The 12,640-nt window shown below is 36.6% G+C and overlaps 1 protein-coding gene across 1 annotated transcript in view; it reads left to right on the top strand.

The window, feature by feature from the left end:
* Positions 1-12,640, top strand: part of SPTA1 (spectrin alpha, erythrocytic 1) — a 107,545-nt gene that overhangs the window by 76,763 nt on the left and 18,142 nt on the right. Inside the window, exons 39-41 of the mRNA XM_064282773.1 lie at positions 500-632; positions 11,293-11,391; positions 12,013-12,175. Coding sequence (XP_064138843.1) covers positions 500-632; positions 11,293-11,391; positions 12,013-12,175 — 395 coding nt within the window. The remainder of the gene's footprint in view (positions 1-499; positions 633-11,292; positions 11,392-12,012; positions 12,176-12,640) is intronic.

The raw sequence follows: 12,640 nt of genomic DNA, 5'->3' as shown, positions 1-12,640 counted from the left end.
TTATCTCCTGTTTTAAAATTGTGTTTTTAATTGTGTGCAGCATTTAGCCAAGATTGAACAATTTCTGCCTATTATTCCATGTCTGTTTGCAATGGGAAGACATTTCTTCCTGGGGAAGTAAGAAGGAGCTTCTGGAGCTTTGTGGTGCCTTCATGATATAATAAAGAATGCAGTGATCAGAGCAGAGGGGGACACCGCTTAGTTGCTGATATTCTTCAACTCTGAAATCTAGGCGCTTCCTTAAAGCTTCCTAGAGAGTAGACAATGCTATGAAACTGAGCTTCTTGGGCTGGTGTCTCCTCAGCTGCACAGGAGATCAGTACAGATGGCCACTAGGCACATATCAGGTTGGGCTCTGGTCTAGTTCCATTGTGACTGGCTTCTGCAATAAGCCAGTCTGTTTTGATGAGATTGTGTTGCCCTGCTACACTCTCACTGGCTACCAGTTTTCCTTATCCTTTCTGTATTGGGTCTTACCTCTACTCCTACCCCATTATAGAGGGCTTCGTTTGGAACAGTCCAAGGAATACTTGGAATTCATGGAGAATGCTGAGGAGGAAGAAGCTTGGATCAGTGAAAAGCAAGCTATGGCTGCCCGAGGGGATTCTGGAGATACTTTGGCTGCTACTGAGGTGAGCAACAGTCTGAATAGATCAATTTTCTTCTCTTTAATCTGGGCCTTTTCTTAAGCAGTCAGTGTTCTCACCTGAGAAGTCCGAACTTTTCTCATCGTGGGGAAGGAGATGAGGGAAATATGAATTATTCTTCCAATTTCAAATATGGGAAAATCAAGATGAAAAGATGTTAGTGACTTGTCCAAGGTCATGGAACCAACCAGGTGTGAAGGCAAGCCTCAAATCATATTCCTATGATCTATGAGTCAAAGTCATCTTGGTTAAAGATGGGCAGGCCTTTCCTCATAGGGATAGATTTAATAACAAGTATCATTTTTATCAATTGTCATAGAGTTGACTCCAACCCATGGTAGCCCCATGTGTGTCATAATAGAACTGTGATCCATAAGACTTTCAATGCATAATTTTTCAGAAGAAGGTTGACAGGACTTTTTTCTGAGGCACCTTTGGGTGGTTTTGAACCCACAGCCAAGTGTGTTAACCATTTGCAGCACCCAGAAAAGCCTAGATTTTCTAAAGTTTCCTCCAATCCTGATGTTAACAGTAATTTGGAAAAAATCTATGAATGGCCATTAGCTATGGCTTCTAGAAAATATAATTTTAGGGGAAGGACCTTCTGGATACAGTCCGGCATTTAGAGATACCTTTTTAAATGCAAGATTGTGTTTCCCAACAAAGAAATGGACAAGTTCTCTGTGATATTTGGTTAATATGGATTTTGACAGATTTTGAGAGTGATTGCAAAACACTCTTGCTCTAGGGACCGTGAGAACTATACCTAATAACCAGAAAACTTGGGGGTTTTCTTTGTAAAGATTGTTTCATGACATATAAGAAAGGGCTATTAGACTATCAAAAGAAAGCTTGAAACCTTTATAGCATAAAACTCAACCTACCAACTCCTTCTAGTTACAAACATCTTTTAAGGCATGTGAACATGGCTGCATGTATTCATGCTTTAAAAAAAAAAAAACATTTTATTGGGCATTAGGTGAAAGTTTACATAGCAAATTAGTTTTTAATCAGTAATTCACACACGAAGTGTTCCGTGACATTGGTTGCAGTCCCTGCAATGTGTCAGCACTCTCCCCATTTCCTTTCTGGTTTCCGCATTTCCATTCGTCCAGTTTCCTTGTCCCTTCCTGCCTTCCCTTCCTTGGATTTGGGCTAATGTTGCCCTTTTGGTCTCATACAGTTGATAGTTTTAAGGAGCACATTCTTCATGTTTTTTTTTTTTTTTGTGTATGGGCCCCTGTATTATTTGGCTGAAAGGTGGCCTATGGGAGAGTCTTCAATTTCAAGTTAGAAGGTTGTCTAGGACGATAGTCTTGGGGGCTCCTCCAGTCTCTTTCGGACTAATAAGTCTGGTCCTTTTTTCTTTTTTTTCTAATTTGATTTTTTTTCTACATTTTTTTACCCATTCTAACTGGGACCTTCTGTTGTGGTCCTGGTAAGGTTGGTCAGTAGTGGTAGCCAGGCACCATCTAGTTCTACTGGTCTCAAATTAGATGAGGCTGTGGTTTATGTGGGCCATTAGCAGTCATTTGGACTAATTGCTTCCTTGAGTCTTCAGTTTTCTTCATTCTCCTTTGCTCCAGGCAGGAAGAGACCAATAGTTGCTTCTAAGATGGCCATTCACAGACGTTTAAGACCGCAGATGCTATTCACCAGACTAAGATGTAGAACGTTTTCTTTATGCACTGTGTGTTGCCAGTTGACTTAGATGACACCCAAGACTAAGGTCCTTAGCCTTCAAGTCCAGTACTTCAGTCCCTTTGTCTAAGTAGTTTCTATAACTGTGCCTCCTATGTGCTCTATTATATATTTGAGTTTACATGCAGCATTTACAGACTTATATGTAGAAATATCCACAACCATACTCATGTATGTACGCAGGTGTACTCCTTTACGACTTCCCTCACCTATTTAGCATATTTACCTATGTATCTACTCACAAAATGTTTGTTATTATGGTTGTTGCAGGTTTGTATATGTTACAGAATTTACATACTGCCCTTGATTCTTGGGTACCTCTCAGTGTCTTCCTTTGCCTTGGTCATGTTGTGCTGGCTTTCCCTATATTCTGTATTGCTTTTCCCTTCACCATAATTAAGACTTGTGTACTATCTGGTTAGCAATTCTCATTCCCTCCCTCTCCCATCCCTGGTAACCATCAAAGAATGCTTTTCTCTGTGTATAAACCTACTCTTGACTTTTTATAATAGTGATCTCCTACAGTATTTGACCTTTTGTGATTGACTTATTTCACTCCACATAATGTCCTCCGGATTCATCAATGTTGTAAGACATTTTGCAGATTCATCATTGTTCTTTATTTTTTTGTAGTATTCCACTGTATGTATGTACCACATTTTGGTTATCCATTCATCTGTTGATAGCCACTTAGGTTGTTTCCTTCTTCTTGCAATTGCAAATAATGCTGCAATGACTTTTTGTGTCACAGCTATATGTCTATTTGTGTCACAGCTCTTCTCTAGGATGTATACCTAGGAGTGAGATTGCTGGACCATATGTATTTCTATTTCTAGCTTTTTAAGGAAGTGCTATACCATTTTCAATAGTGGTTGTATTATTTTGCAGTTCCACCAGCAGTATATAACAGTTCCAATCTCCCCAGAGCCTCACCAGCATTTGTTGTTCTCTGTTCTTTGTTTTTCTTCTTTTCTGATCAGTGCCATTATTGCTGGGGTGAGATGGTATCTCATTGTACATTTGATTTGCATCTTTCTATATGGCTAATGACCAAGAGCATCTTTTTATGTGTTTGCTGGCAGTCTGAATGTCTTCTTTGGTGAAGTGTCTGTTCATGTATGTGGCCCATTTTTTAATTGGATTATTTGCTTTTTGTTGTTGAGGTGTTGAAGTTTTCTATAAATTTGAAGGATAAGACCCTTGTCAGATATATCATTGCCAAAATTTTTTTCCCAGTCCATAGGTTCTCTTTGTACTGTTTTAGTGAAGTCTTTTGATGAGCATAACTATATAATTTTTAGGAAGTCCCAGTTATCTAATTTATATTGTCTTGTTTGTGAATTTTTAGTTATGTTTGATAGCCTACTTATACAATAACTTAGGGCCCCTTGGTTTGTCCGTATGTTTTCTTCCATGAACTTTATAGTTTTAGGTTTTACATTTAGGTCTCTGATCCATTTTGAGTTTGTGTGTGTGTGTGTGTGTGTGTGTGTGTGTGTGTGTGTGTGGTGTGAGGTATGGATCCTGTTTCATTTTTCTGAAAGAAGATATCCAGTTTTGCCAGCATTATTTATTAAAGAGACTATCTCTTCCATCTAATGGACTTCGACACTTTGTCAAAGATTAGCTGCCCATGTTGTTGTTGATGTGTGGTGTTGAGTCAATTCTGACTCATAGCAACCCCATAGAACAGAGTAGAACGGCTCCATAGGGTTTCTAAGGAGTGTCTGGTGGATTGAAACTGCTGATCTTTTGGTTAGCAGCCTCAGCTCTTAACCACTTCACCACCAGGGCTCTTGGACATTCATCTGGCCGCCCATAGATGGATAGATTTATTTCTGGATTCTCAGTCCTGTTCCATTGGTCTATGTGTCTGCCATTGTACCAGTACCAGGCTCTTTTGGGTACCATGGCTGTATCATAGGTTCTGAAATTGGGACATGTGAGGCCTTCTACCTGTTCTTCTTCGGTAATGTTTTACTTATCTGGAGCCTCTTTCCTTTCCATATAAAGTTGGTGATTAGTTTTTCCATCTTGTTAAAGAATGTTGTTGGAATTTAGATCAGGGCTGCATTATACCTGTAGATTGATTTGGGTAGTATTGACATTTTCACAATGTTAAGTCTTCTTATCTATGAGCCTGGTATGTTTTTCCATTTATGTAGGTCTTTGTTTTTTTTTAAGTAGTGTTTTGTAGTTTTCTTTGTACAAGTCTTTTATGTCCGTAGTTAGATTTATTACTACGTATTTTATTGGGGGATGGGGTTATCATAAATAGTATTGTTTTCCAGACTTCCTTTTTGTACTTCTCTTTGTTAGTGTAGAGGAATTCAACTGATTTTTGTATGTCGATCTTGTACCCTGCCTCTTTGGTGAACACTTCTATTAGTTCCAGTAGCTTTCTTGTGGAATCTCTGGGATTTTCTATGTATAGGATCATATCATCTGTGAATAGGGATAGTTTTACTTCTTCCTTACCAAACTGGATGTCCTTTATTTCCCCTTCTTGCCTTATTGCTCTGTCTAGGACCTCCAATACAATACTGAATAAGAGTGGTAATAGTGATAATCCATGTCTGGTTCCTGTGCTCAAGGGGAATGCCTTCAGTCTCTCTCCGTTGAGAATAATTTTGGCTGTTGGTTTTATATATAAGCCCTTAATTATGTTGAGGAATTTCCCTTCCATTCCTATCTTGCTGGAAGTTTTTATTTAGGAAAGAGTGTTGTGTTTTATCAAATACCTTTTCTGCATTGATTGAGTTGATCATGAGATTCTTCTTTATGTGTTGGATTACACTGATTGATTTTCTAATGTTGAACCATTCTTGCATACCTGGTATGAATCCCACTTGAACATGATGTATTATTAATTTTTTTATAAGATGCTGAATTCTGTTGGCTAGAATTTTTTTTGAGAGTTTTTACATCTGTATTCATGAAAGATATCGGTTTGTACTTTTCTTTCTTTTTTTTTTTTTTCTGTTGTGTCTTTTCCTGGCTTTGGTATCAGGGCTGTGCTGGCTTCATAAAATGAATTCCAGTGTTCCTTCTTTTTCTACATTCTGGAATAATTTGAGTAGGATTGGTGTCAACTCTTCTCTGAATGTTTGGTAGAATTCTGCAATGAAGCCATCTAAGCCAAGGCTTTTTTTTTTCTTTTTTTTTTGGGGGGGGGATTTTTTATGACCTCCTCAATTTCTTCTTTTGTTATTGGTTTGTTCAAATTTTCTGCCTCAGTTTGTTTGTTTAGGTAGGTAGTATGTTTCTAGAAATTTATCCATTTCTTCTAGGATTTCAAATATGTTAGAGTATAATTTTTCATAATATTCTGTTATGATCCTTTTTATCTCAGTTGGTTCTGGTGTAATATCAACCATCTCATTTCTTATTTTGGTTATTTACATCTTCTCATTGCTTTCCTTTATCAATTTGGCCACTGCTTTGTCAATTTTATCAATCCTTGCAAAGATCCAGCTTCTAGTCTTATTGATTCTTTCTGTTACTTTTCTGATTTGTTTCATTTATTTCTGCTTATAGCTTTATTATTTTCTTTCTTCTGATGACTGTGAACTTCTTTTCCTGCTCTTTTTCTATCTGTTTGAGTTTCAGGGTTAAGGTATTGATTTTGCCCCTTCTTTTTCGATGTATTAATTTACTGCTATAAATTCTCCTCTGAGTACAGCTTTTGCTATGTCTCATCATTTTGGTATGATGTGTTTTCATTCTCATTTGATTCTAGGAATTTTTTATTTTATTTTTAATTTATCCTATTACCCAGTGTTTTTTTTAGCAAGATGTTATTCAGTTGCCATGTATTTTTTTTCTTTGTTCTGCCTGTTATTTATTTCTATTGTTATAGTGTGAAGATGCTTTGTATTATTTCAGTGTTATTTAATTTATTGAGGCTTGCTTTGTGGCCTAAAATATGGTCTGTTCTGGAGAATGATCCATGTGTATTGAAAAAGAATATGTATTGTGCCTCTGTTGGGTGGAGTGTTCTGTATATGTTTATGAGATCAAGTTGGTTAATGGTGTTATTTAGATCTTCTGTGTCTTTGTTGAGTTTCTTTCTAGTTGTTCTCTCCTTCACCTAAAGTGATGTGTAAGTCTCCTACTCTTGTTGTGGAACTGTCTATTTTTCTTTTCAATGCTGTTAGCGTTAGTTTTATGTATTTTGGAGTTCTTTCATTGCATGTGTAAATTTTTATTACCGTTATGTCCTCTTGGTGAATTGATCCTTTAATCATTGTATAATACCCTACCTTGTCTTTTGCCTTAATGTCCATTTTATTTAAGATTATTATTGCCATTCTTACCCTTTTTTGGTTACTGTTTACTAGATATATTTTTTCCATCCTTTGATTTTTAGCTTATTTATATCTTTGTGTCTAAGGTGTGTCTCTTGCAGATAACATAGTGATGAGTCTTTTTCTTTTAATCCATTCTGCCACTTTCTGTCTCTTGACTTATGCTGACTTATGCATTTAAACTACTTACATTCAGTGTGATTATTGATAGGTATGAATTTACTGTTGTCATTTTGTTATGCCTTTTTTGTCTTGTTTCTTTGTTCTTAATTTTCTGTGCTGAGTATTTTTGTTCATGGATTTTCTTTTTGTTTGTCTTCATTGTTGTTGATTTTGTGTTTACCAAGTCTTCATGATTTTTTCTTTTGATAAGTAGGTTTATTAATTTTCTTTGTGGTTACCCTGAAATTTACCTTCTCTTCCTAATTTAAAAGTCTTTTATTTCTTTATATTGCCTTGACTTCCTTTCCATATGGAAGTTTTATAACTACACCATCCATTCCCCCTTGTTGTTTTGAAGTTGTTGTCATTTACAGATTGATGTCTCTGGCACCCTGTTTTTAGTCTTTTAGCTATATTTTTGAGAATATCTGAGTTGTTATCTGACTGATGCTGTCATGTGTCTTAATCTCAGGTTGTTGTCTGATGTTGTTGGTTCTCTGTCCAAACAATTCCTTTCAATATTTCTTGTAAGTTTGGTCTGGTTTTTACAAATTTCCTTAATTTGTGTTTATCTGGAAATGCCTTAATTTTACCGTCATATTGAGAGAAAAAGTTTTTTTTTTTATTGAGAGACAATTTTGCTGGATATATATCCAGATCATGTTCCACTCACCTTGGTTCCCTCTGGGTGTGTCTACATAGTTTCTCTTTCATTAATTGGGAATATCGTGAAGTTGCCTTCCTGTACTCCTCTCCCAGGGTTGCCACTGGTTTTGTCTCAAAATGGTCATGCTGAACTGGAACAGCTGGTAGAGCACCTCTGCTCAGTATCATTCCTCATGCACTGCATTCTTTCAATTTCTTCCTCCAGTCAGTGTTTGCTTCTATTCTTTATCCTACCATTTGATGTTCAGGATTCCAGGATTGTCAACTACATCTGTTTCACGTGGTTTCATGGGTCTTTGCTATAGAGGAACAGCATGGCGTGTCTAACTAAGCCAACATCTTGGCCCCATTCATGGTCATGTGTTTTAAGGTTTTATACTGAACACTCAAAAGGCTTTTATTTAAAAAAATAAATAAATAAGCCTTTTGAGAATGTAGATTCACATATAGCTGTAAGAAATAATACAGAGGGATCCAGTGTTCCCTTTACTCAATTTCTACCAATGGTACCATCAAACAATTACTATAGTACAATATCACAACCAGGATATTGCCATTGATACAATCAAGACACATGACATTTCCATCTCCACAATCATCCCCCATGCTGCTCTTTTATAGCCACACTGACCTCCCTTCTGTCCCCATACCCTCCTTAACTCCTGGTAACCACTATTCTGTTCTCCATTTCTAGAATTTCGTCATTTTAAGAAGGTTATATAAGATGAAATTATACAGTATATAACTTTTTGGGACTGGCTTTTTCACTCAGCATAACTCTCTGGAGATTCATTCAAGTTGTTGCATGTGACACTTCTTCCTTTATTTTTGTTGCTGAGTAGTATTTCATGGTATGGACGCACCACAGTTTATTTAAGCATTCAACCATTAAGAGATATCTGGGTTGTTTCCAGTTTTTACCTGTAAAGAAAGCTAATACAAAAGTCCATGGACAGATTCCCCTGTGAATATAAGTTGCCATTTCTCTGTGATAAATGCCAAGGAGTCCAACTGGAATGCATTGTAATTGCATGTTTCATTTTACTAAAAAAAAAAAAAAAAAAACTGCCAAACTCTTTTCCTAGTCGACTATACAATTTTACCCTGTCACCAACAATGTATGAGTGATTCAGTGTCTTCACATCCTTATCAGCATTTGGTATTGTCATTTTTATTTTAACCGTTCTTAAGTAAGTGTTCAGTGATATTCCATTATGGTTTTAATTTGCATTTCCCTAATGGCTAATGATGTTTAACATCCTTTCATGTGCTTATTTGCCATCTGTATATCCTCTTTAGTGAAATAGCTCTTCATGTCTTTTGCTAATTTTATGACTGGATTGCTTGGGGTTTTTGTTTTTTAACTGCTGAGATTTAGCAGTTCTTTACATGGGTTTTAATTTTGTATCATCTCAAAACTCTTTGCCTAATGCTCGATTATGATGTTCCCCTATGTCTTTTCCCAAAAAATTTTACCTGTATATTTTATACTTAGTCCATGATCCATCTTTGGATTACTTTTTGTGTAAGATGTATACAATACTCATTAGACCAAGTTGATATTTTTGCCTATGCATGTCCAATTGCTTCAGTACCATTTGTTGATAAGGCTGTCTTTCCTCCACTGAATTGCTTTTGCACCTGTCCATGTTGTTATATTTGAACTGAGTTTTTTGTAGACAGCACATAAAATTGGGTCAAATTTTTAAATCCACTCTGCCAACCTCCATGGTTTAATTTGTATATTTAGACGATTTACATTCAAAGGTTTACTTTTAAAGAAAAGTCTTAATGTCCAGCATGTAAATGCTAAAAAAAATTATGAAGCTTTATTAATAATAATCCTTATTAAAAAACTTCTCATTTTCATCGAGCCAATTCCGACTCATAACAACCCTATAGGGACAGAGTAGAACTGCCCCACAGGGTTTCCAAGGAGTGGAACTGCCAGCCTTTTGGTTAGCAGCCTGGGCTCTTAACCACTGTGCCACTAGTGCTGCTTTTTTTTTTTTTTAATCCTTGTTAGTTAACTAAAATATCTATTCACCTAATCCTTCTTTGTCATCTTTCATAAAAAAGTAAATGACCTTCTGCTTTTTCAGGTTCTTGGTCCACATAGATTGCCTGATAACAGAAAGAAGTGATGTTCACCAAATGTGCAAATGAGGATTTTCTTTCAATTTACCCTATCTTCTCCTTTTCCTATGTGAAGAGAAACAATGTTCCTGATAAATTGCTTATAACTATTAGAACCACAATAGACATATTATAAGCCTTTAGCGCTCTTTCAAACTTTTTTACCCTTAATATGGCACCATGGAGGCTATTTAGGAATATATTTAAACAGAGAAGACTATATTTTATTTAATGGAACTGTATATTAGATGTGCAGTACCTGAACTGTCTAAGGTGCTCAAGGAGAAGAAGTTCTGGAAAAAAATTGGAAACAGAGGTGAAGATGTTAAAGAGACTACATTTCATGCATTATACATACATAAAAATATGATTAAACCAAGTATCTCAATCTTCCAAATGAGATCATCTGTCCAGTCTCCATTTATAGTTTTGCATAAAGATGAAATATAATGCAGTCATAAAATATAATGTAGGCAATCTTGTATTAAAAGGAGTAACCACTTTATTTTCATGCCTAAGAATATGATATATCAAAAATGTGTTTATTATCAAAAGTGATTTATAAGAGATATATTAGTTATATGGATTCTGGTTTTTTTTTTTTCCTTTAGGCTGGAGTTATATGTAACCCATTGCCATCAAGTCAATTCCAACTCATAGCAACTCTATAGGACAGAGTAGAACTGCCACCATAGGGTTTCCAAGGAGTGGCTGGTGGCTTCAAACTGCCGATATTTTGGTTAGCAGCCATAGCTCTTCATCACTGCACCACTAGGGCTCCTGATGCTTATGTGGTACAGGAAAAAAAAATTAATGGAATATATAACTAGAAAAAAAGAGGCAGTTATAAAAGGCAGCAGTGTTAGTGGTTGTGGTGGTGGTGGTGCTGAGGAATGTTACAGATATATCTTAAGAGGATACTAGTGAATATGGAAGAGTACTGCTCTTCATACCTCATCCTCACTCCTCTCTCCATTTTTCCAGCCAAATAAGAATCATAGCTCCATAGAGCCACCAGAAACAGCAGATTTGGAGTGATATGGAAATAGAGCTCAGTGTTTTTAAGGCCAATTCTTACTATACGATATTCTTAATACTGAATATTTTCCCAATAGATAAAATGTTCATAGACCTTCACAAATTTCAGTATGGAAGTATCCTTATATATCATCTCAATCAACACTGTAGTGCCAAAATCCAGAAAGGCATAAGGTCACATGGTGAGTTAGCAACAGTTTCCCTTGTATTCTTTTGGCTCATTTTGGTAAAATTGTTCTCTTTGACAAGTGAAGAATTTTAGGATGCATTTAGTAGAGCTATGCAGGAATAAGGACCACTGGTGCTGCAGTGGTTAAGCACTCATTTGCTAACTGAAACATCAGCTCTTTGAACCTATCAGCAGCACCATGGGAGGAAGATGAGGTAATCTGCTTCTGTAAAGATTACATTCAAGGAAACCCTATGAAGCAGTTCTACTTTGTCCAGGTTACCATGACTCAGAATCAACTTGACGGCACACAGCAACAGCAACATGCAGCAGGAAATGGACACTCACCTAGTCTTCCAGTTTAGATCAATTAGTCCTGGTGAATGACAGCAAAGCCAACCAGAACATGGGTGGGATAGATTTTCTAGCCTTGGATATTTTCATTCTCACTGACTTATTTACACAGAATTTGCTAAAGAAGCATGAGGCTTTGGAATTTGACTTTGGTGTCCATGAGACCCGAGTGCAAGAAGTATGTGCTCAAGGAGAAGACATTCTAAGTAAGGTGAGACAATCCAGAGATTCCAGGTCTAACTCTGTTTTCAAATGGGATTGGCCCAACTTTATTAATCTTTCTTGTGCTGCCTTTTTTTCCCCGCCCCTCAGCAAATAGTTGCCTGTTCAGTTGCTTTTCTTCTAGAAATTCTTTTCTTTCCTGCTTTCAATTTTCCTTAAATTCTTTTAACACTCTTACTGGTATGAGAAATGTGGTGTTTATAAAAACCTATCACTGGCTTTGGCCACAGAGTACTGTAGGAATCTGAAGAAATTTCTGTGTAAACCTCTTTGTAATTTGAAATTCATTCTTCTGTTTAAATGTTTGGTTTTACAAAGCCTCATTGATCTAAGCGCTACATAGAGATGACTCCATATGGTCTTGAAGCCTACATCAATGAAGAAAGTCATAATTATATAACAGACATGAGAAGACTTTTAAGTTGCTGGAAAAGAAATAACCATCTGAGACATAGACAGACACTAGACTAATTATACTAGACAAAGAGGAGAGTAATTGTGTATTTGGGATTACATTTTGTAACGATACTAAAGAAATCCAAATTTCTAGTCCTGGATGCTCATCAGTATATCTGCCTCTCTCCTTCTCCCCACAACTTTGGTATTTCAGGAAGAAAGTCAGCACAAGGAGAAGATTTCTGGCAAGATCCAGGCTCTGAATGAAAAGACCCCGATTCTGGCCAAGGCAATAGCTGATTGGAAGTTGCAATTGGAGAATGATTATGCCTTTCAGCAATTTAACTGGAAGGCTGATGTGGTAGAGTCCTGGATAGGTATGACGTGTGGGGTCCTGTGTTTGAGAAATGCCGATAAATCCCATTTGTAGAATGGTTTCTGAGGGCTTTTTCTTTTACCTGGGGAAAAGGGGTGCTTCCAGCATCCATCACCCCAATCCTTTCTACATGCTATTACAATCACGTTTACAAGCACACACATACGTATATAAACACACACACATATACAAACACACACACAGAAAGAAACATGCTGATGATTGCAGAGGATGCATTTTTTGAAAATTGATGATTTCATGTGTGATATGTAGAAAGGTAGGGCCAGAGAAAATCATTCTAGGAAATAAACTGTGTGTTTTATTCAACTATAATTTATGGATAATCTACAATTTCCCTTTGTTCTATGAAATACTCTATTCTCTTGGCCTTAGCTCTGTTTCTCAGTTTTATCCTACATAAACCTAGGAAAACAACCCACTGGTCTCCACTACTCCCAGATTCCAG

Source organism: Loxodonta africana, chromosome 3, assembly GCF_030014295.1.
Source record: "Loxodonta africana isolate mLoxAfr1 chromosome 3, mLoxAfr1.hap2, whole genome shotgun sequence".
Lineage (NCBI taxonomy): Eukaryota > Metazoa > Chordata > Mammalia > Proboscidea > Elephantidae > Loxodonta > Loxodonta africana.
The sequence above is the reverse complement of the archived record's forward strand: the minus strand, read 5'-3'. Positions and strand labels throughout refer to the sequence as shown.